The sequence below is a fragment of the Aedes albopictus genome, chromosome 1, assembly GCF_035046485.1.
Source record: "Aedes albopictus strain Foshan chromosome 1, AalbF5, whole genome shotgun sequence".
In the NCBI taxonomy this organism is placed as follows: domain Eukaryota; kingdom Metazoa; phylum Arthropoda; class Insecta; order Diptera; family Culicidae; genus Aedes; species Aedes albopictus.
This window is the reverse complement of record NC_085136.1, coordinates 250,204,966-250,229,975: the sequence shown is the minus strand read 5'-3', so window position 1 is coordinate 250,229,975 and position 25,010 is coordinate 250,204,966. Positions and strand designations below refer to the sequence as shown.

General features: G+C 45.2%; 1 protein-coding gene across 9 annotated transcripts in view; it reads left to right on the top strand.

Annotated features, from left to right (window-relative positions):
* Positions 1-25,010, top strand: part of LOC109400406 (polypyrimidine tract-binding protein 2) — a 1,522,650-nt gene that overhangs the window by 1,384,570 nt on the left and 113,070 nt on the right. For all 9 annotated transcript variants that reach the window (XM_062846598.1, XM_062846603.1, XM_062846594.1 and 6 more), the window contains one exon: positions 17,432-17,465. In XM_062846598.1, the coding sequence (XP_062702582.1) occupies positions 17,432-17,465 (34 nt within the window). The remainder of the gene's footprint in view (positions 1-17,431; positions 17,466-25,010) is intronic.

Sequence of the window (25,010 nt, the reverse complement as noted above, 5' to 3'; positions counted from 1 at the left end):
GTGGAAATTGAGAGGGGATCGTCTGGACTCCGGGGGGAAAGGCGAACGTAAAAACGCAATCATTTTGATTATTATTATGCACAAAGTATTTTTCGCAATTTTTCCAGTGCGCCAAAGTTGGAGTTGGTGGTGGGCGAGGAACGGTGGAAAAGAGCCTTAAGAAATTGTTTCTCAGCTGTAAATGTTTGAGGTTTTTTTTCTGTGCGAAAGTATTTACGATGATGGATCAAAGCGGTTGAGTTGAAACGTCCTATGGATGAAAAGCGTTCTTTTGAAAACGTTGGTTCAACTGCTTTTTGTGAACTGTTGGTCCATTGGAGTCAGCTGATTGGAAGTATTTTGAAAGCTTCTCTTGAAATTGTACTTCGAAGCTCATCTCTCTCTTCTCTCTTCTTGGCGTAACGTCCTCATTGGGACAAAGCCTGCTTCTCAGCTTAGTGTTCTATGAGCACTTCCACAGTTATTAACTGAGAGCTTCCTCTGCCAATGACCATTTTGCATGTGTATATCGTGTGGCAGGCACGAAGATACTCTATGCCCAAGGAAGTCAAGGAAATTTCCTTTACGAAAAGATCCTGGACCGACCGGGAATCGAACCCGTCACCCTCAGCATGGTCATGCTGAATACCCGTGCGTTTACCGCCTCGGCTATATGGGCCCTTCGAAGCTCATCTGGTTCATAGAACAAGTCCAAAAGACTTCGGAAGGAATTCCAAAACACTTTGAAACGAAGTCCAAAAGACTTCGTAACGAAGTCCAAAAGACTTCGTACCGAAGTCCAAAACACTTCGTAACGAAGTCCAAAACACTTCATAACGAAGTCCAAAAAACTTTGGAACGAAGTCCAGAAGACTTCCAAAGGAAGTCCAGAAGACTTCCAAAGGAAGTCCAGAAGACTTCCAAAGAAAGTCCAGAAGACTTCCAAAGGAAGTCCAGAAGACTTCCAAAGGAAGTCCAGAAGACTTCCAAAGGAAGTTCAGAAGACTTCCAAAGGAAGTCCAGAAAACTTCCAAAGGAAGTTCAGAAGACTTCCAAAGGAAGTCCAGAAGACTTCCAAAGGAAGTTCAGAAGACTTCCAAAGGAAGTCCAGAAGATTTCCAAAGGAAGTCCAGAAGACTTCCAAAGGAAGTCCAGAAGACTTCCAAAGGAAGTCCAGAAGACTTCCAAAGGAAGTCCAGAAGACTTCCAAAGGAAGTCCAGAAGACTTCCAAAGGAAGTCCAGAAGACTTCCAAAGGAAGTCCAGAAGACTTCCAAAGGAAGTCCAGAAGACTTCCAAAGGAAGTCCAGGAGACTTCCAAAGGAAGTCCAGAAGACTTCCAAAGGAAGTCCAGAAGACTTCCAAAGGAAGTCCAGAAGACTTCCAAAGGAAGTCCAGAAGACTTCCAAAGGAAGTCCAGAAGACTTCCAAAGGAAGTCCAGAAGACTTCCAAAGGAAGTCCAGAAGACTTCCAAAGGAAGTCCAGAAGACTTCCAAAGGAAGTCCAGAAGACTTCCAAAGGAAGTCCAGAAGACTTCCAAAGGAAGTCCAGAAGACTTCCAAAGGAAGTCCAGAAGACTTCCAAAGAAAGTCCAGAAGACTTCCAAAGGAAGTCCAGAAGACTTCCAAAGGAAGTCCAGAAGACTTCCAAAGGAAGTCCAGAAGACTTCCAAAGGAAGTCCAGAAGACTTCCAAAGGAAGTCCAGAAGACTTCCAAAGGAAGTCCAGAAGACTTCCAAAGGAAGTCCAGAAGACTTCCAAAGGAAGTCCAGAAGACTTCCAAAGGAAGTCCAGAAGACTTCCAAAGGAAGTCCAGAAGACTTCCAAAGGAAGTCCAGAAGACTTCCAAAGGAAGTCCAGAAGACTTCCAAAGGAAGTCCAGAAGACTTCCAAAGGAAGTCCAGAAGACTTCCAAAGGAAGTCCAGAAGACTTCCAAAGGAAGTCCAGAAGACTTCCAAAGGAAGTCCAGAAGACTTCCAAAGGAAGTCCAGAAGACTTCCAAAGGAAGTCCAGAAGACTTCCAAAGGAAGTCCAGAAGACTTCCAAAGGAAGTCCAGAAGACTTCCAAAGGAAGTCCAGAAGACTTCCAAAGGAAGTCCAGAAGACTTCCAAAGGAAGTCCAGAAGACTTCCAAAGGAAGTCCAGAAGACTTCCAAAGGAAGTCCAGAAGACTTCCAAAGGAAGTCCAGAAGACTTCCAAAGGAAGTCCAGAAGACTTCCAAAGGAAGTCCAGAAGACTTCCAAAGGAAGTCCAGAAGACTTCCAAAGGAAGTCCAGAAGACTTCCAAAGGAAGTCCAGAAGACTTCCAAAGGAAGTCCAGAAGACTTCCAAAGGAAGTCCAGAAGACTTCCAAAGGAAGTCCAGAAGACTTCCAAAGGAAGTCCAGAAGACTTCCAAAGGAAGTCCAGAAGACTTCCAAAGGAAGTCCAGAAGACTTCCAAAGGAAGTCCAGAAGACTTCCAAAGGAAGTCCAGAAGACTTCCAAAGGAAGTCCAGAAGACTTCCAAAGGAAGTCCAGAAGACTTCCAGAGGAAGTCCAGAAGACTTCCAGAGGAAGTCCAGAAGACTTCCAAAGGAAGTCCAGAAGACTTCCAAAGGAAGTCCAGAAGACTTCCAAAGGAAGTCCAGAAGACTTCCAAAGGAAGTCCAGAAGACTTCCAAAGGAAGTCCAGAAAACTTCCAAAGGAAGTCCAGAAAACTTCCAAAGAAAGTCCAGAAAACTTCCAAAGGAAGTCCAGAAGACTTCCAAAGGAAGTCCAGAAGACTTCCAAAGGAAGTCCAGAAGACTTCCAAAGGAAGTCCAGAAGACTTCCAAAGGAAGTCCAGAAGACTTCCAAAGGAAGTCCAGAAGACTTCCAAAGGAAGTCCAGAAGACTTCCAAAGGAAGTCCAGAAGACTTCCAAAGGAAGTCCAGAAGACTTCCAAAGGAAGTCCAGAAGACTTCCAAAGAAAGTCCAGAAGACTTCCAAAGAAAGTCCAGAAGACTTCCAAAGAAAGTCCAGAAGACTTCCAAAGAAAGTCCAGAAGACTTCCAAAGGAAGTCCAGAAGACTTCCAAAGGAAGTCCAGAAGACTTCCAAAGGAAGTCCAGAAGACTTCCAAAGGAAGTCCAGAAGACTTCCAAAGGAAGTCCAGAAGACTTCCAAAGGAAGTCCAGAAGACTTCCAAAGGAAGTCCAGAAGACATCCAAAGGAAGTCCAGAAGACTTCCAAAGGAAGTCCAGAAGACTTCCAAAGGAAGTCCAGAAGACTTCCAAAGGAAGTCCAGAAGACTTCCAAAGGAAGTCCAGAAGACTTCCAAAGGAAGTCCAGAAGACTTCCAAAGGAAGTCCAGAAGACATCCAAAGGAAGTCCAGAAGACTTCCAAAGGAAGTCCAGAAGACTTCCAAAGGAAGTCCAGAAGACTTCCAAAGGAAGTCCAGAAGACTTCCAAAGGAAGTCCAGAAGACTTCCAAAGGAAGTCCAGAAGACTTCCAAAGGAAGTCCAGAAGACTTCCAAAGGAAGTCCAGAAGACTTCCAAAGGAAGTCCAGAAGACTTCCAAAGGAAGTCCAGAAGACTTCCAAAGGAAGTCCAGAAGACTTCCAAAGGAAGTCCAGAAGACTTCCAAAGGAAGTCCAGAAGACTTCCAAAGGAAGTCCAGAAGACTTCCAAAGGAAGTCCAGAAGACTTCCAAAGGAAGTCCAGAAGACTTCCAAAGGAAGTCCAGAAGACTTCCAAAGGAAGTCCAGAAGACTTCCAAAGGAAGTCCAGAAGACTTCCAAAGGAAGTCCAGAAGACTTCCAAAGGAAGTCCAGAAGACTTCCAAAGGAAGTCCAGAAGACTTCCAAAGGAAGTCCAGAAGACTTCCAAAGGAAGTCCAGAAGACTTCCAAAGGAAGTCCAGAAGACTTCCAAAGGAAGTCCAGAAGACTTCCAAAGGAAGTCCAGAAGACTTCCAAAGGAAGTCCAGAAGACTTCCAAAGGAAGTCCAGAAGACTTCCAAAGGAAGTCCAGAAGACTTCCAAAGGAAGTCCAGAAGACTTCCAAAGGAAGTCCAGAAGACTTCCAAAGGAAGTCCAGAAGACTTCCAAAGGAAGTCCAGAAGACTTCCAAAGGAAGTCCAGAAGACTTCCAAAGGAAGTCCAGAAGACTTCCAAAGGAAGTCCAGAAGACTTCCAAAGGAAGTCCAGAAGACTTCCAAAGGAAGTCCAGAAGACTTCCAAAGGAAGTCCAGAAGACTTCCAAAGGAAGTCCAGAAGACTTCCAAAGGAAGTCCAGAAGACTTCCAAAGGAAGTCCAGAAGACTTCCAAAGGAAGTCCAGAAGACTTCCAAAGGAAGTCCAGAAGACTTCTAAAGGAAGTCCAGAAGACTTCCAAAGGAAGTCCAGAAGACTTCCAGAGGAAGTCCAGAAGACCAGAAGACTTCCAGTAGAAGTCCAGAAGACCAGAAGACTTCCAGAGGAAGTCCAGAAGACCAGAAGACTTCCACAGGAAGTCCAGAAAACTTTTTAGTCGAGGTTCAGAATACTTCAACGCTCAAAAGAGTAACGGGCCGAAGACCTGAATTGTTCTGAACTCACGTCCAAAAGACTTCGAAGTCGATGAAAATTCTTCCTCGATTGACGATTCCATTGTCGCAAACCAACCTTCCGCGCGAACAATTCTTTCCCATCTGTTGCTCCACCAATAAATCAAACTTTTCCTTTCCACCCATCAGTTTTCGGCAAACCAAGCGCTCCGAAAAAGTTCGCACGCTTGTTGAGTGATTTATCCTGGCACCTTCTTTTGTTGTTATTGTCGTTCCCGAAACCGACTGCTGCAATCAACTTGACTTCAGCGCGCGAAGCACCAAGCTCGCGACCTGCGGAAAGTTTTTCTTCCGCTAACAAAAGGAAAGCAACCTCGGGGCCTAGCCTTCTCTTCGCTTCGATATAGACAAGACACTGTTAGTCAGTCAGTCGGTCCTACTACGTCGTTCCATCCAGGCTCCCGTCGCGTCGATAGTTATAAGGAGAAAAGCGAGAAAATTGCAGCAACTCGTTATTTGCTCTTCGTTATCGAGCTTCCACTTGTGCCTTGCCAAGCTGCCAGACGAAGGATGAAGATCCCGAGTAGAAATTTGCATTTGGTTGATGGAGAACGTTGCTAGAATTTGTGTTTGAAAGCTAGTTTGACGTCTATACGTCTTATTGTTGGAAGCTCTTCAAAAAATGAAATAGAACGCTACAGACCTCATGTAGGGAGCCAATTCGACAAAATCGAACATTACAAATGTGCGATACACATGCGACACTAGACATAAACTGTGCTCTGTTACTCAAATGGATAGTGAAGTCCGAGTCCTGAACTTGTCTTGTTATGACAGAGCGCTACAAATGTTTTGAACGTGAACAAAATCGCTTTATATGTTACTGATGCACCATTCTTCAGTTGAACGTTTATCAAACAGTTTTTTTCTGGGTTCCAGAGCTAAGACGATTGAATTTCGGAAGACTACTGATTGAAGTCTGAAAGACTTCCAAATGAAGTCTTGAAGAGATCTAGAAGTCTTCCGAACTAAGACTAGAGGACTTCCGATCGAAGTCTAGAGGTCTTTAGAACGAAATCTAGAAGCCTTCCGACGGAAATCCTGAATTAGTCTGAGCCAAATTTAGCAGACCTCCGAGTAGAAGTCCAGAAGATGTTGGCGTCCAGCAGTCTTCTGACTCGAAATCCGGAAGACTTCTGAGTCGACATTCAAAAAATATCTGAGCCGACATACAGAACATTTCTAAGTCGAATTTCAATTTCTCAACCGAGGTGAAGAATACTTCTAAGTCGAATTTAGCAGACTTTTCAATCGAATATGAATAGGAGTTGATGTCCAGAAGTCTTCTGAATAGATGTTCTGTAGACATGCCATTTGTTGTCCAGAAGGTTTTAATGTCGAAGAAAAGAAGTCCTCTCAGTCGATGTCTAGAAGATCTCTAAGCCGACGTCTAAACAACTTCAGTAAACCGACTTATCCAAACGACTTATGAGTCGAAATCCAGAAGACTTCTGAACCGGCGTACATGAGACTTCTAAGTCGATACTCAATAATCTTTTAAGTCGACATGCATTAGACTTTTGTGTCGGTGTCCAGAAGACTTCTTAGCCGATGTTCAAACAACAATCAAAAGACTGTCAAGGGGAGGTCCAGAAGTCTTGTGACTCGAAATACAGAAGACTTCTGGGTCGAAATTCAAAAGATTTCTGAGTCGAAGCCCAGAAGACGTCTGAGTCGACATCAGACTTTTCAATAGAAGTTGATGTCCAGAAGTTTTCTGAGAAGGCTTCAATGTAGAAGAAGAGTAGTTCTCTGAGTCGATGTCTAGAAGACTTCTAAGCCGGGATCCAAACGACTTCTGAGTCCAAGTCCTTCGGAAGTCTTCCGAACCGGCGTACATAGGACTTTTGAGTCGATAATCAAGAAATTTTTAAGTCAACATGCATTAGCCGGTGTCCAGTAGACTGCTGAGTCGACATTCCAAAACAAGCGGAGGTCCAGAAGACTTCTGAGTCGACTCTCAGAAGACTGCCTACTCGAAGTTCAGAAGACTTCTGAGTTCTGAGTCGGCGTCGACAAGACTTCTGCGCTAAACTCCAGAAGACTCCTGAATTTGCAAATCTTTCTCACAATAAAGTGAACATCAACTGACATTCTCCATTCGGGATCGGCATATGTCTTCGGCATCCCCCTGGTGCACTCTTCACCCACAGCTTCCACAAATTTGTCCTCGGGAGTCTGCTTTCCCCTTCCTTCCACACGAAACAACCGATGCCAAACGCCGGGGATAAACTTGTTTGTAAAGTGATTTAAATTCGGTTTCGGGCGGCGGCGTTGTTTGCAGCCACTGCTGCCACTGCCGTTGCAGGGGTAGTTCTTCGGAAATAGTCCATGCATCGAAGCAGGGAAAGTGGAATCCTTTATCCGTGGCATTTTCACGACTCGGTAACTGGCATCACCATCAGAAAACACACCACGGAAGCGCTGGCTTCGCACCCGCCGTCATCGTCAAGCTTCCATCCTTGCTTTGGATGGCTTAGGATTGTTCGCACAGTAAAGTGGCGTGAAATTGATTGGATTGATTTCTGGTTGACGACGACGACGTCGTTCGAGGATGCCCGGGATTACTTCGTCGCACGCTTTAAAGAGTGATCGAAATTTCCGCCTAATTTCTTCTCCTGTTCCGTGTGCTTTCCGCGCGGGAGGAGAAACCGAACGCAAGTAGGAAGGGGACCCGCTCGCAGATGAAACGGCTCCTTGGTCTTGTTGAGATAACACCGCGAGCGAGCTCGGTGGCTGCCCAAGGAAAGCACCCGCAGACGCTCGCAGGAAAAGTAATTTAAATGACATCAAAGGCGGGAAAATATCTAGATCGTGCTCTTCTGTGTTATTCTTTGAGCGTCCACCTGCCGTCCCCCTCCCTCACGGTCGCATTTTGTTTATTATTATCGCTTTACGTGAACGATTTTGCTCACCGTCGTCATCCTGGTTCTAGTCCGAGGACCGGACAGCTGGCGGATCTTTGTTGACGCGCATAGCTTTTGGAATGATAATTTTCATTATCCAAATTAAATTGCAATAACACAATGAACGATGTTATTACAACGCGCGACTGCTTGCGGAGAATGGACCAGGGTAGAAGTTTTCCCGTACACTAGACATGCCTCGGAGGGGTCTTTCGGGTGGTTTTCGGAGTTGCTTTGGCGAGATAATCGCTCGTTGTCGGATGAAATCTTACTTTTGAAGTAAAGTAACCTATTGGGGTCGATTTGCGGCAACATAAACGACATTTTGAAGCTTTAAAATGGAATTATACCAGTTACCGGAAAACTGGTATAATTGCTGAAAACGACTATTTTTGGATAGACTTTGATGCCTGGACCATGCACTCAGCCCTGTTTGACTTTCCAGGCTTGCTAGAGCTTATCAACCCACCAAAATGCCTCATTCCAGGCCTTGTTTCCAGACCATTTCAGTGTAAAAGGCACATTTCCCAAAACTCCATCCCGGGAAAGTGCCATCAGAGATAGCACTCCGGCCGAACGGGGCAACCAAAATCTGCTTACAGTCACGCCCTCGCAATTGTTCAAATTGTCCAAATCGCGCCTTGTGTAGCGCGTTTCCCCCAGTCGCGTTTCCATTTGTCGAAATTTGCCAGCTGGAAATATTCCCTTGCTCCATCCCCACCACGTTCATAGAAGACTGCCAACAACCGCTGCTGTACCCCTTCTGCCTAGTCGTCGCCGTCGTCATTTTTCCCAGTAACCGTCATCTAAAAGCGAAAAGCGAAACTCATTCGCTTCATCTCATTATCATTTATTTTTATTATATTTTCGTAACCCTTTTTCCCCCTATCCTAGTCCTAGTCGTTGCCTTCAGCGGGATCCTTTCAGTTTATTTTCTCTCACTTAAAAATTCATTAAATTTATATCAGTAGATTTTCCTTTTTCTTCCCCAACCGTCGACGAACTAGCGATACGAAATCTATTAAGCGCCTTCCCCCTCCCTTCCGTGTGGACTGGACCACGCGCCTTTGTTATGATTGCCGACACTAATTTCCCCCTCGCCCCCCTCGTTCGCACTAGCAAAAATTTTTAACCAGGTCTTCCCTCGAAACTCACCGCCCGCCGGAGACGCCGCTTGGCGTAATCCGGTTTTATCGCGTGGCTTCGGGTTGACCACCTCCGACCGCCGCCACGCCATCAGAGGCACTTCATCATTCTCATTTTTAGCTAGTTCCACCAGCACCGCCACCACTTTTCTCGGAGTTCGATGCACAACATAGGTTCCCATTCCTGCCTTCTTATCCTTTGTGGCCATCATTGTGCACGGTTTGCACTCACTTAGTAGCTGGGTAGGAAACGGTGGTCCCCTCACGACGAGGGGACTTAATTAAAACGCGGTCATTTGTCTCTGCCAGGACGTGGCTGAGGCCGTGGAACGAACGGGACGGGCTTGCGGTTTGCTCATTTTGCAAGAAATTGTTGCTTCCGTCCGGGTGGTGATCAGGTGTGTTGAGGTTTTTTTTTGCGGGAAAAACAGATCGGTGCATTGTTTTATAAAAATATATTGGAATTTTATACCAGTTGCATTTAGGCTGATATAAAGTTTATATATTGTATAATATAAACTGTGAACTAAAATAACGGATTCTAAAAAGTAGGAAATCAAATAATGCGTTACAACAAATTAATTCTGAACATTCAAATATACTCTGATTTATACCACTTCCATCGAAAACTTAAACAATACATGCATTAGCTTATACCATATGTATATACAGGATGCTTTTGAAATTTTGAAACGTTGGTTTGCCTATTCAGCAATGTGTGTCTTTGAAATATGAAAGGTAGTAAAACAAATTAACCAGTTTTATACCAGTCCTCTCAGGATTCTGAGGAGAATCCTGTCAGGATTCTGAGGAGAATCCTGTCAGGATTTTGAGGAGAATCCTCTCAGGATTCTGAGGAGAATCCTCTCAGGATTCTGGAAGAATCCTCTCAGGATTCTGGAAGAATCCTCTCAGGATTCTGGAAGAATCCTCTCAGGATTCTGAGGAGAATCCTCTCAGGATTCTGAGGAGAATCCTCTCAGGATTCTGAGGAGAATCCTCTCTGGATTCTGAGGAGAATCCTATCAGGATTCTGGGGAGAATCCTCTCAGGATTCTGAGGAGAATCCTCTCAGGATTCTGAGGAGAATCCTGTCAGGGTTCTGAGGAGAATCCTGTCAGGATTCTGAGGAAAATCCTGTCAGGATTCTGAGGAGAATCCTGTCAGGATTCTGAGGAGAATCCTGTCAGGATTCTGAGGAGAATCCTGTCAGGATTCTGAGGAGAATCCTCTCAGGATTCTGAGGAGAATCCTCTCAGGATTCTGAGGAGAATCCTCTCAGGATTCTGGAAGAATCCTCTCAGGATTCTGGAAGAATCCTCTCAGGATTCTGGAAGAATCCTCTCAGGATTCTGGAAGAATCCTCTCAGGATTCTGAGGAGAATCCTCTCAGGATTCTGAGGAGAATCCTCTCAGGATTCTGAGGAGAATCCTCTCAGGATTCTGAGGAGAATCCTATCAGGATTCTGGGGAGAATCCTCTCAGGATTCTGAGGAGAATCCTCTCAGGATTCTGAGGAGAATCCTGTCAGGGTTCTGAGGAGAATCCTGTCAGGATTCTGAGGAAAATCCTGTCAGGATTCTGAGGAGAATCCTGTCAGGATTCTGAGGAGAATCCTGTCAGGATTCTGAGGAGAATCCTGTCAGGATTCTGAGGAGAATCCTCTCAGGATTCTGAGGAGAATCCTGTCAGAATTCTGAGGAGAATCCTGTCAGGATTCTGAGGAGAATCCTGTCAGGATTCTGAGGAGAATCCTGTCAGGATTCTGAGGAGAATCCTGTCAGGATTCTGAGGAGAATCCTGTCAGGATTCTGAGGAGAATCCTGTCAGGATTCTGAGGAGAATCCTGTCAGGATTCTGAGGAGAATCCTGTCAGGATTCTGAGGAGAATCCTGTCAGGATTCTGAGGAGAATCCTCTCAGGATTCTGAGAAGAATCCTCTCAGGATTCTGAGAAGAATCCTCTCAGGATTCTGAGAAGAATCCTCTCAGGATTCTGAGAAGAATCCTCTCAGGATTCTGAGAAGAATCCTCTCAGGATTCTGAGAAGAATCCTCTCAGGATTCTGAGAAGAATCCTCTCAGGATTCTGAGAAGAATCCTCTCAGGATTCTGAGAAGAATCCTCTCAGGATTCTGAGAAGAATCCTCTCAGGATTCTGAGAAGAATCCTCTCAGGATTCTGAGAAGAATCCTCTCAGGATTCTGAGAAGAATCCTCTCAGGATTCTGAGAAGAATCCTCTCAGGATTCTGAGAAGAATCCTCTCAGGATTCTGAGAAGAATCCTCTCAGGATTCTGAGAAGAATCCTCTCAGGATTCTGAGAAGAATCCTCTCAGGATTCTGAGAAGAATCCTCTCAGGATTCTGAGAAGAATCCTCTCAGGATTCTGAGAAGAATTCTCTCAGGATTCTCAGCAGAATTCTCTCAGGTTTCTCAGCAGAATCCTTTCAGGTTTCTCAGCAGAATTCTCTCAGGTTTCTCAGCAGAATCCTCTCAGAATTCTCAGCAGAATCCTCTCAGAATTCTCAGCAGAATCCTCTCAGGATTCTCAGCAGAATTCTCTCAGGATTCTCAGCAGAATTCTCTCAGGTTTCTCAGCAGAATCCTCTCAGAATTCTCAGCAGAATCCTCTCAGAATTCTCAGCAGAATCCTGTCTGGATTCTCAGCAGAATCCTCTCTGGATTCTCAGCAGAATCCTCTCTGGATTCTCAGCAGAATCCTCTCTGGATTCTCAGCAGAATCCTCTCTGGATTCTCAGCAGAATCCTCTCTGGATTCTCAGCAGAATCCTCTCTGGATTCTCAGCAGAATCCTCTCTGGATTCTCAGCAGAATCCTCTCTGGATTCTCAGCAGAATCCTCTCTGGATTCTCAGCAGAATCCTCTCTGGATTCTCAGCAGAATCCTCTCTGGATTCTCAGCAGAATCCTCTCTGGATTCTCAGCAGAATCCTCTCTGGATTCTCAGCAGAATTCTCTCTGGATTCTCAGCAGAATCCTCTCTGGATTCTCAGCAGAATCCTCTCTGGATTCTCAGCAGAATCATCTCTGGATTCTCAGCAGAATCCTCTCTGGATTCTCAGCAGAATCATCTCTGGATTCTCAGCAGAATCCTCTCTGGATTCTCAGCAAAATCCTCTCTGGATTCTCAGCAAAATCCTCTCTGGATTCTCAGCAGAATCCTCTCAGGATTGTCAGCAGAATCCTCTCTGGATGCTCAACAGAATCCTCTCTAGATTCTCAGCAGAATCCTCTCTTGATTCTCAGCAGAATCCTCTCAGGATTCTCAGCAGAATCCTCTCTGCATTCTCAGCAGAATCCTCTCTGAATTCTAAGCAGAATCCTCTCTGAATTCTCAGCCGAATCCTCTCAGGATTCTCAGCAGAATCCTCTCTGGATTTTTAGCAAAATCTTCTCTGGATTCTCAGCAGAATCCTCTCTGGATTCTCAGCAGAATCTTCTCTGGATTCTCAGCAGAATCCTCTCTGGATTCTCAGCAAAATCCTCTCTGGATTCTCAGCAAAATCCTCTCTGGATTCTTAGCAAAATCCTCTCTGGATTCTCAGAAAAATCCTCTCTGGATTCTCAGCAGAATCCTTCCTGGATTCTCAGCAGAATCCACTCAGCATTCTGAGGAGATTCCTCTCAGCATTCTGAGGGGAATCCTCTCAGAATTTTGAGCAGAATCCTCTCAGGATTCTGAGGAGAATTCTTCAGGATTCTGAGAAGAATCCTCTCAGGATTCTGAGGAGAATACTCGCAGGATACTGAGGAGAATCCGCTCAGAATTCTGGGGAGAATCGTCTCAGGATTCTTAGGAGAATCCACTCAGAATTCTGAGGAGAATCCTCTTAGGATTCTGAGGAGTATCCCCTCAGGATTCTTAGGAGAATCCTTCCAAGATTCTGAGGAGAATTCCCTCCGGATTCTCAGCAGAATCCTCTCCGGATTCTCAGCAGAATCCTCGCCGGATTCTCAGCAGAATCCTCTCCGGATTCTCAGCAGATCCTCTCCGGATTCTCAGCAGAATCCTCTCCGGATTCTCAGCAGAATCCTCTCCGGATTCTCAGCAGAATCCTCTCCGGATTCTCAGCAGAATCCTCTCCGGATTCTCAGCAGAATCCTCTCCGGATTCTCAGCAGAATCCTCTCCGGATTCTCAGCAGAATCCTCTCCGAATTCTCAGCAGAATCCTCTCCGGATTCTCAGCAGAATCCTCTCCGGATTCTCAGCAGAATCCTCTCCGGATTCTCAGCAGAATCCTCTCCGGATTCTCAGCAGAATCCTCTCCGGATTCTCAGCAGAATCCTCTCCGGATTCTCAGCAGAATCCTCTCCGGATTCTCAGCAGAATCCTCTCCGGATTCTCAGCAGAATCCTCTCCGGATTCTCAGCAGAATCCTCTCCGGATTCTCAGCAGAATCCTCTCCGGATTCTCAGCAGAATCCTCTCCGGATTCTCAGCAGAATCCTCTCCGGATTCTCAGCAGAATCCTCTCCGGATTCTCAGCAGAATCCTCTCCAGATTCTCAGCAGAATCCTCTCCGGATTCTCAGCAGAATCCTCTCCGGATTCTCAGCAGAATCCTCTCCGGATTCTCAGCAGAATCCTCTCAGGATTCTCAGCAGAATCCTCTCCGGATTCTCAGCAGAATCCTCTCCGGATTCTCAGCAGAATCCTCTCCGGATTCTCAGCAGAATCCTCTCCGGATTCTCAGCAGAATCCTCTCCGGATTCTCAGCAGAATCCTCTCCGGATTCTCAGCAGAATCCTCTCCGGATTCTCAGCAGAATCCTCTCAGGATTCTCAGCAGAATCCTCTCCGGATTCTCAGCAGAATCCTCTCCGGATTCTCAGCAGAATCCTCTCCGGATTCTCAGCAGAATCCTCTCCGGATTCTCAGCAGAATCCTCTCCGGATTCTCAGCAGAATCCTCTCCGGATTCTCAGCAGAATCCTCTCCGGATTCTCAGCAGAATCCTCTCCGGATTCTCAGCAGAATCCTCTCCGGATTCTCAGCAGAATCCTCTCCGGATTCTCAGCAGAATCCTCTCCGGATTCTCAGCAGAATCCTCTCCGGATTCTCAGCAGAATCCTCTCCGGATTCTCAGCAGAATCCTCTCCGGATTCTCAGCAGAATCCTCTCCGGATTCTCAGCAGAATCCTCTCCGGATTCTCAGCAGAATCCTCTCCGGATTCTCAGCAGAATCCTCTCCGGATTCTCAGCAGAATCCTCTCCGGATTCTCAGCAGAATCCTCTCCGGATTCTCAGCAGAATCCTCTCCGGATTCTCAGCAGAATCCTCTCCGGATTCTCAGCAGAATCCTCTCCGGATTCTCAGCAGAATCCTCTCCGGATTCTCAGCAGAATCCTCTCCGGATTCTCAGCAGAATCCTCTCCGGATTCTCAGCAGAATCCTCTCCGGATTCTCAGCAGAATCCTCTCCGGATTCTCAGCAGAATCCTCTCCGGATTCTCAGCAGAATCCTCTCCGGATTCTCAGCAGAATCCTCTCATGATTCTCAGCAGCATCCTCTCAGGATTCTCAGCAGAATCCTCTCAGGATTCTCAGCAGAATCCTCTCAGGATTCTCAGCAGAATCCTCTCAGGATTCTCAGCAGAATCCTCTCAGGATTCTCAGCAGAATCCTCTCAGGATTCTCAGCAGAATCCTTTCAGGATTCTCAGCAGAATCCTCTCAGGATTCTCAGCAGAATCCTCTCAGGATTCTCAGCAGAATCCTCTCAGGATTCTCAGCAGAATCCTCTCAGGATTCTCATCAGCATCCTCTCAGGATTCTCAGCAGAATCCTCTCAGGATTCTCAGCAGAATCCTCTCAGGATTCTCAGCAGAATCCTCTCAGGATTCTCAGCAGAATCCTCTCAGGATTCTCAGCAGAATCCTCTCAGGATTCTCAGCAGAATACTCTCAGGATTCTTAGCAGAATCCTCTCAGGATTCTGAGCAGAATCCTCTCAGGATTCTGAGCAGAATACTCTCAGGATTCTGAGCAGAATACTCTCAGGATTCTCAGCTGTATACTTCAGGATTCTCACCAGAATCCCTCCAGGATTCTCACCAGAATCCCTCCAGGATTATCAGCAGAATCCTCTCAGGATTCTCAGCAGAATCCTCTCAGGATTTTCAGCAGAATCCTCTCAGGATTCTTAGCAGAATCCTCTCAGGATTCTTAGCAGAATCCTCTCAGGATTCTCAGCAGAATCCTCTCAGGATTCTCAGCAGAATCCTCTCAGGATTCTCAGCAGAATCCTCTCAGGATTCTCAGCAGAATCCTCTCAGGATTCTCAGCAGAATCCTCTCAGGATTCTCAGCAGAATCCTCTCAGGATTCTCAGCAGAATCCTCTCAGGATTCTCAGCAGAATCCTCTCAGGATTTTCAGCAGAATCCTCTCAGGATTCTCAGCAGAATCCTCTCAGGATTCTCAGCAGAATCCTCTCAGGATTCTCAGCAGAATCCTCTCAGGATTCTCAGCAGAATCCTTTCAGGATTCTCAGCAGAATCCTCTCAGGATTCTCAGCAGAATCCTCTCAGGATTCTCAGCAGAATCCTCTCAGGATTCTCAGCAGAATCCTCTCAGGATTCTCAGCAGAATCCTCTCAGGATTCTCATCAGCATCCTCTCAGGATTCTCAGCAGAATCCTCTCAGGATTCTCAGCAGAATCCTCTCAGGATTCTCAGCAGAATCCTCTCAGGATTCTCAGCAGAATCCTCTCAGGATTCTCAGCAGAATCCTCTCAGGATTCTCAGCAGAATACTCTCAGGATTCTTAGCAGAATCCTCTCAGGATTCTGAGCAGAATCCTCTCAGGATTCTGAGCAGAATACTCTCAGGATTCTGAGCAGAATACTCTCAGGATTCTCAGCTGTATACTTCAGGATTCTCACCAGAATCCCTCCAGGATTCTCACCAGAATCCCTCCAGGATTATCAGCAGAATCCTCTCAGGATTCTCAGCAGAATCCTCTCAGGATTTTCAGCAGAATCCTCTCAGGATTCTTAGCAGAATCCTCTCAGGATTCTTAGCAGAATCCTCTCAGGATTCTCAGCAGAATCCTCTCAGGATTCTCAGCAGAATCCTCTCAGGATTCTCAGCAGAATCCTCTCAGGATTCTCAGCAGAATCCTCTCAGGATTCTCAGCAGAATCCTCTCAGGATTCTCAGCAGAATCCTCTCAGGATTCTCAGCAGAATCCTCTCAGGATTCTCAGCAGAATCCTCTCAGGATTTTCAGCAGAATCCTCTCAGGATTCTCAGCAGAATCCTCTCAGGATTCTCAGCAGAATCCTCTCAGGATTCTCAGCAGAATCCTCTCAGGATTCTTAGCAGAATCCTCTCAGGATTCTCAGCAGAATCCTCTCAGGATTCTCAGCAGAATCCTCTCAGGATTCTGAGGAGAACCCTCTCAGGATTCTGAGGAGAACCCTCTCAGGATTCTGAGGAGAATCCTCTCAGGATTCCGAGGAGAATCCTTTGAGGATTCTGAAGAGAATCCTCTCAGAATTCGCTGTAGAATCCTCTCAGGATTCTCAGTAGAATCCTTTAAGGATTTTCAATAGAATCTTCTTAGGATTCTCAGTAGAATCCTCTCAGGATTCTCAGTAGAATCCTCTCAGGGTTCTCAGCAGAATCCTCTCAGGGTTCTCAGCAGAATCCTCTCAGGGTTCTCAGCAGAATCCTCTCAGGATTCTCAGCAGAATCCTCTCAGGATTTTCAGCAGAATCCTCTCAGGATTTTCAGCTGAATCCTCTCAGGATTCTCAGCAGAATCTTTTCAGGATTCCGAGGAGAATCCTCTCAAGAGTATCGTCTCATGATTCTCAAGAGAAGCCTCTCAGGATTCTGAGGAGAATTCTCTTAGCATTTTCAGGAGAATCCTCTCTGGATTCTGAGGAGAATCCTCTCCGGATTCTCAGGAGAACCTTCTTGGGATTCTGTGGAGAATCCTCTATGGATTCTGTGGAGATTCCTCTTTGGATTCTCAGGAAAATCCTCTCCGTAGTGCTTATCTTCGTGACATTGATAATGATTTCTAATTTCTTGACACTGTCAACGGCACAAAGCTTTATTTTTTACACAAATTATAAAATGTTATTAATTAAATAAAATCTCGAAAGAACCGATGTAAACGTCGTCCGATTCCGTGAAAAGTTTTGAAGCGAAAGACGCTCGCGAATTCCCATCAATGCTGCTTTACTCGTCGGATAGTAGTATGTATCAAGAATCGTTCTATGGTCAGCAGATTTTTGTTTTCACCAGGATACGCCGGGTACTTCGTTTTGTCGATTTATACCAGTTTCAAAAATTGGTATAAAACTGGTATAACTGGCCAGTTTTCGATGTTCATCGCATTCCGAGCTTCCCTCATCGTTGAAACCGATTTACCATACCCACCCCCTTGAAACCATCGCCGTTCTATTCCGCTGAATCGCTCCTGGTTAGACGACCTTGAAGTTTTGAAGACCTTCTGCCGCCGATTGCTTGCTTCCCCATTCAAGTTCTAATACCATTTCAGCAACCCCTATCGCTCCTAACAATCGCTCTCCGTAGCGTCTTTCTATCCTCTATGTTTCTTTATCTGTTCCTTGTCTCTCTAAACGTTGTGTTCCTAATATCACTCTCTCAATCTCTTTAATTCCATCATGCAAAACCGAAATTTTGAATCCATTCCCATCGCCACACCCCCACCGAGGACTAGAACAAAGAATCCAGAACCCCCCTTCTCTGACCAAACGAGAACTACCCCACCCCAAAGAAGAAAAAAACACACCAAGAAGGAAATTTCTCATCTGCTAACTGATTTTTCTCTATTTTTCTTCTCTTCTGTAGATGGTCACGCCTGATGCTCTATTTACCCTCTTTGGTATGTCCGCACACACATATTTTTGTTATTACCGTTTTTTATTATTATTATCATTATTATTACTACTATTACTGTTATTCCGTTACCCCTCTCTCGCTCATTTGGTTTTGTTTGTCCTGTATTTATGTATTCCTGTTTTTGTTTCCACACTTGTGTATGTTGTTTCACACTGTATTTTTTCTGGGTACTATTGAACATATGTTTCCGATTGTTTTCACGCACACACGCACACACAAACCACATACAGACAGACACGTACTTCGGTTTCACCAATCTTCTAACAACACCGCCACCACTACTGTCATCCGAACCGCCCCGGTTCAAACGTCAAAACCGCTCTATTGTTTATCGACTTCTTTTTTTTTTACATTTTGATTCCCGATTTAAACTTTCGAATTTTCATTTCCTTTTCCGTGTGTGAGTGTGTGTTTTCATCGCTTTTTTCATCGAATTTCGGTTTTTGTTTGTGTGTGTTCTGTTTCCGCTCGACAGAGAAACGAAAACGAACCAACGCTTCCTTTCAGCCCTTTTTGTGAAATTTTCCGTTTCCGACCAAAAACTGTTTTCAAAACCGATTCAAATTTCACTGTTTGTTGATTATTGATTTTCTGTTTTCGGTTTTACGTGTAGGTTGAACGTTCAAGCACAATGAAGAGCTGTAATGTGTATTTTCTTCAGGAAATCGAAAAGTCGACATAGTTTTTTGATGAGTCGTTGTTGTTGTTATGCCCAACAATAAACTTGACAATTTCAGGCATATATTTTGAAGAAAGTCGACATATCCCATGCAAAGTCGACATAAACCCAAATATCAAATAAGTCGACATTATTGGATGTACGAATACATTATCAGGCTTTTCATGATGATTGGACGTTTGACCTTAAAAAGCGAGTGTGAAACACTTTGATTGAATGTCTTGTATTATTGTGAGCGTTTTTGTACGAGTGAGTGATTAGTTTTAAGGCAATTCATGAGAAACACCACAGCATAGCGCACAGTTCGTCGACGAAAGATTGGGCGATCCGTTCGAAAAACATCGATGACAGGGGAATAAGCACCGCTAATCCGAAAACACATCGACTTTTTGCTAGTCATACATATTTCACAGCCTACTACGAATTAAACCGTTGATCGATTGGACAACAAAATCAACACATAACCCCAACACAAAGCGCCCAATCCTATACTGAACATCTCGGTCCGTTTGCGGTCAAAGGTGACAACTGACAGATGACCGTCAATCAAAACACTAGGCGGAGACCGGAAAGAAAACCGAAAGCCGTGTTTTGGCAGTTTCGTTGACAAAGTGAAAGCGATATTTTTTGTTCTACATTCTTACATATTTTCTTTTTCAAAGTGGGGGCGCGCATCTGTGCCGCCACCATCAACCGCGACCTGTCAGTCAAGTGTCAAATTTTGATTCGCCATACATATAAGCGCGTCGGTGTCGTCCGCCTTTCCAAGCGGAGGTGGGGACGAAGTTTTCTTTTTCTTTTAGCGGGTGACACTTTTGCTTTCCCGGGAGGAAACCTCACGGTGACGAATTTTCTTTTCGGAGGTGATGTTTCTTGTTGTTGTTCTTTTTCATTGTTGGGAAAATTGAAAAGGGAAAGTTGCTCGTTTCACATTTTGCGACATTGAAGCGGGTTTTCTTCAATCCACGGAATTGGATTCTGGAGAAGCGGGAAGTTTTCTGGCAGAGCAGATTTCGGTAAAAGTTGTTAAAATTGAAGTTTAAATTGTTTTTCTAAGCATACAATAGAAAAACTGTGAATAGTCTGATTTTTCCTTACAATAGATTAAGAAACATTCATTGTAATGATCTCATTCTTAGAAGGAATTCAATAGTCCTAGCACAGACAAAAAAGTATAACAGGGAACAAATTGCTATTATAAAATCATGGTCACAAACAAAAATCTCCCAAAGCTTATTATGCTGTTTTGCTAAGTGCTCACTAGATGACGCTAACAAGCGAACAAACGTCAAATGAACCACAGCTAAAGGTAAATACTGACATGATTCCTGTCAGAAAGCTCTCAGGATTCTTCTTAAAATCCTCTCAGAATTCTTGGCAGAAACCTCTCAGGATTCTTGTTCGAATCCTCTCAGATTTTTTATTAGAATCCTCTCGGATTCTAGCCAGATTACTTTTAGGATTCTTGTCAGAATTCTCACAGGATTCTTGTCAGAAGGATTCTTGTAGGTATCTTCTAAGGAGATACCTATCCTGTCCTCTACTGTCAGAGTCCTCTCAGGATTCGCATCAGAAGCCGCTCAAAATTCTCGTTTGAATCCTCTCAGGATTGTCATCAGAATCCGCTCAGGATTGTCGTTAGAATCCTCTCAGGATTCTCGTCAGAATACTTTCAGGATTGTCGTTGAAATCCTCTCAGGATTCTCGTCAGAATCCTCTCAGGATTCTCGTCAGAATTCTCTCAGTCTCAGTGTACTTGTTGAAATGCTCTCAGAATTCAGTACCGAATCCTCTTAGTATTTTCTTCGAAATCTTCTCAGGATTCTCTTCCGAATCCTCTCAGGATTCTCTTCAAAATCCTCTCAGGATTCTTTTCCGAATCATCTCAGGATTCTCTTCCGAATCCCCTCAGGATTCTCTTCCCAATCCTCTCAGGATTTGCTTCCGCTCTAAGGATGCTCGACATAATCCTCTCAGAATTCTCTTCTGAATTCTCTCAGAATTCTCGCCAGAATCCTCTCAGGATTCTTTTCAGAATCCTCTCAGGATTCTTCTCAGAATCCTCTCAGGATTCTTCTCAGAATCCTCTCAGGATTCTTCTCAGAATCCTCTCAGGATTCTTCTCAGAATCCTCTCAGGATTCTTGTCAGAATCCTCTCTAGGTTCTTGTCGGAATCCTCTCAGGATTCGTGTCGGAATCCTCTCAGGATTCGTGTCGGAATCCTCTCAGGATTCCTGCCGAAATACTCTCAGGATTCCTGCCGGAATCCTCTCAGGATTCCTGTCGGAATCCTCTCAGGATTCCTGTCGGAATCCTCTCAGGATTCCTGTCGGAATCCTCTCAGGATTCCTGTCGGAATCCTCTCAGGATTCCTGTCGGAATCCTCTCAGGGTTCCTGTCGGAATCCTCTCAGGATTCCTGTCGGTATCCTCTCAGAATTCCTGTCGGCATCCTCGCAGGATTCCTGTCGGAATCCTTTCAGGATTCCTCTCGGAATCCTTCCAGGATTCCATTCAGGATCTCTTCAGGATTCCATTCGGAATCCTTTCAGAATTCCTGTCGGAATCCTTTCAGAATTCCTGTCGGAATCCTTTCAGAATTCCTGTCGGAATCCTTTCAGAATTCCTGTCGGAATCCTTTCAGAATTCCTGTCGGAATCCTTTCAGAATTCCTGTCGGAATCCTTTCAGAATTCCTGTCGGAATCCTTTCAGAATTCCTGTCGGAATCCTTTCAGAATTCCTGTCGGAATCCTTTCAGAATTCCTGTCGGAATCCTTTCAGAATTCCTGTCGGAATCCTTTCAGAATTCCTGTCGGAATCCTTTCAGAATTCCTGTCGGAATCCTTTCAGAATTCCTGTCGGAATCCTTTCAGAATTCCTGTCGGAATCCTTCCAGAACTCCTGTCGGAATCCGTTCAGAATTCCTGTCGGAATCCTTTCAGAATTCCTGTCGGAATCCTTTCAGAATTCCTGTCGGAATCCTTTCAGAATTCCTGTCGGAATCCTTTCAGAATTCCTGTCGGAATCCTTTCAGAATTCCTGTCGGAATCCTTTCAGAATTCCTGTCGGAATCCTTTCAGAATTCCTGTCGGAATCCTTTCAGAATTCCTGTCGGAATCCTTTCAGAATTCCTGTCGGAATCCTTTCAGAATTCCTGTCGGAATCCTTTCAGAATTCCTGTCGGAATCCTTTCAGAATTCCTGTCGGAATCCTTTCAGAATTCCTGTCGGAATCCTTTCAGAATTCCTGTCGGAATCCTTTCAGAATTCCTGTCGGAATCCTTTCCGAATTCCTGCCGGAATCCTTTCAGAATTCCTGTCGGAATCCTTTCAGAATTCCTGTCGGAATCTTTTCAGAATTCCTGTCGGAATCCTTTCAGAATTCCTGTCGGAATCCTTTCAGAATTCCTGTCGGAATCCTTTCAGAATTCCTGTCGGAATCCTTTCAGAATTCCTGTCGGAATCCTTTCAGAATTCCTGTCGGAATCCTTTCAGAATTCCTGTCGGAATCCTTTCAGAATTCCTGTCGGAATCCTTTCAGAATTCCTGTCGGAATCCTCTCAGAATTCCTGTCGGAATCCTTTCAGAATTCCTGTCGGAATCCTTTCAGAATTCCTGTCGGAATCCTTTCAGAATTCCTGTCGGAATCCTTTCAGAATTCCTGTCGGAATCCTTTCAGAATTCCTGTCGGAATCCTTTCAGAATTCCTGTCGGAATCCTTTCAGAATTCCTGTCGGAATCCTTTCAGAATTCCTGTCGGAATCCTTTCAGAATTCCTGTCGGAATCCTTTCAGAATTCCTGTCGGAATCCTTTCAGAATTCCTGTCGGAATCCTTTCAGAATTCCTGTCGGAATCCTTTCAGAATTCCTGTCGGAATCCTTTCAGAATTCCTGTCGGAATCCTTTCAGAATTCCTGTCGGAATCCTTTCAGAATTCCTGTCGGAATCCTTTCAGAATTCCTGTCGGAATCCTTTCAGAATTCCTGTCGGAATCCTTTCAGAATTCCTGTCGGAATCCTTTCAGGATTCCTGTCGGAATCCTTTCAGAATTCCTGTCGGAATCCTTTCAGAATTCCTGTCGGAATCCTTTCAGAATTCCTGTCGGAATCCTTTCAGAATTCCTGTCGGAATCCTTTCAGAATTCCTGTCGGAATCCTTTCAGAATTCCTGTCGGAATCCTTTCAGAATTCCTGTCGGAATCCTTTCAGAATTCCTGTCGGAATCCTTTCAGAATTCCTGTCGGAATCCTTTCAGAATTCCTGTCGGAATCCTTTCAGAATTCCTGTCGGAATCCTTTCAGAATTCCTGTCGGAATCCTTTCAGAATTCCTGTCGGAATCCTTTCAGAATTCCTGTCGGAATCCTTTCAGAATTCCTGTCGGAATCCTTTCAGAATTCCTGTCGGAATCCTTTCAGAATTCCTGTCGGAATCCTTTCAGAATTCCTGTCGGAATCCTTTCAGAATTCCTGTCGGAATCCTTTCAGAATTCCTGTCGGAATCCTTTCAGAATTCCTGTCGGAATCCTTTCAGAATTCCTGTCGGAATCCTTTCAGAATTCCTGTCGGAATCCTTTCAGAATTCCTGTCGGAATCCTTTCAGAATTCCTGTCGGAATCCTTTCAGAATTCCTGTCGGAATCCTTTCAGAATTCCTGTCGGAATCCTTTCAGAATTCCTGTCGGAATCCTTTCAGAATTCCTGTCGGAATCCTTTCAGAATTCCTGTCGGAATCCTCTCAGAATTCCTGTCGGAATCCTTTCAGAATTCCTGTCGGAATCCTCTCAGAATTCCTGTCGGAATCCTCTCAGAATTCCTGTCGGAATCCTCTCAGAATTCCTGTCGGAATCCTCTCAGAATTCCTGTCGGAATCCTCTCAGGATTCCTGCCGGAATCCTCTCAGGATTCCTGCCGGAATCCTCTCAGGATTCCTGTCGGAATCCTCTCAGGATTCCTGTCGGAATCCTCTCAGGATTCCTGTCGGAATCCTCTCAGGATTCCTGTCGGAATCCTCTCATGATTCCTGTCGGAATCCTCTCATGATTCCTGTCGGAATCCTCTCATGATTCCTGTCGGAATCCTCTCATGATTCCTGTCGGAATCCTCTCATGATTCCTGTCGGAATCCTCTCAGGATTCCTGTCGGAATCCTCTCAGGATTCCTGTCGGAATCCTCTCATGATTCCTGTCGGAATCCTCTCATGATTCCTGTCGGAATCCTCTCATGATTCCTGTCGGAATCCTCTCAGGATTCCTGTCGGAATCCTCTCAGGATTCCTGTCGGAATCCTCTCATGATTCCTGTCGGAATCCTCTCAGGATTCCTGTCGGAATCCTCTCATGATTCCTGTCGGAATCCTCTCAGGATTCCTGTCGGAATCCTCTCAGGATTCCTGTCGGAATCCTCTCATGATTCCTGTCGGAATCCTCTCAGGATTCCTGTCGGAATCCTCTCATGATTCCTGTCGGAATCCTCTCATGATTCCTGTCGGAATCCTCTCATGATTCCTGTCGGAATCCTCTCATGATTCCTGTCGGAATCCTCTCATGATTCCTGTCGGAATCCTCTCAGGATTCCTGTCGGAATCCTCTCAGGATTCCTGTCGGAATCCTCTCATGATTCCTGTCGGAATCCTCTCATGATTCCTGTCGGAATCCTCTCATGATTCCTGTCGGAATCCTCTCAGGATTCCTGTCGGAATCCTCTCATGATTCCTGTCGGAATCCTCTCATGATTCCTGTCGGAATCCTCTCATGATTCCTGTCGGAATCCTCTCATGATTCCTGTCGGAATCCTCTCATGATTCCTGTCGGAATCCTCTCAGGATTCCTGTCGGAATCCTCTCAGGATTCCTGTCGGAATCCTCTCATGATTCCTGTCGGAATCCTCTCATGATTCCTGTCGGAATCCTCTCATGATTCCTGTCGGAATCCTCTCAGGATTCCTGTCGGAATCCTCTCAGGATTCCTATCGGAATCCTCTCAGGATTCCTGTCGGAATCCTCTCAGGATTCCTGTCGGAATCCTCTCAGGATTCCTGTCGGAATCCTCTCAGGATTCCTGTCGGAATCCTCTCAGGATTCCTGTCGGAATCCTCTCAGGATTCCTGTCGGAATCCTCTCAGGATTCCTGTCGGAATCCTCTCAGGATTCCTGTCGGAATCCTCTCAGGATTCCTGTCGGAATCCTCTCAGGATTCCTGTCAGAATCTTCTCAGGATTCCTGTCAGAATCTTCTCAGGATTCCTGTCGGAATTCACTCAGGACTCCTGTCGGAATCCTCTCAGGATTCCTGTCGGAATCCTCTCAGGATTCCTGTTGGAATCCTCTCAGGATTCCTGTCGGAATCCTCTCAGGATTCCTGTTGGAATCCTCTCAGGATTCCTGTCGGAATCCTCTCAGGATTCCTGTCGGAATCCTCTCAGGATTCCTGTCGGAATTCTCTCAGGATTCCTGTCGGAATTCTCTCAAGATTCCTGTCGGAATCCTCTCAGGATTCCTGTCGGAATCCTCTCAGGATTCCTGTCGGAATCCTCTCAGGATTCCTGTCGGAATCCTCTCAGGATTCCTGTCAGAATCCTCTCAGGGTTCTTGTTAGTATCCTCTCAAGATTCTCGTCAGCATCCTATTCTTTCAGGAATCTTACCAGAATTTTCTTACGAATTCTCTCAGGATTTTTGCCAAAATCCTATTAGAATTTTTGTCAGAAGGAGTGTCGTATTTCAAATACAGTAACTTTCTCAACATGTGTCAGTACCTGATTATTTCCAGTGCAAATCAGCTGCCAGCAATTCACCAAATCCAATCTATCACTGAACCTTGATTGAAATCTCACCTTTTCGGGATTAAAATACCTCA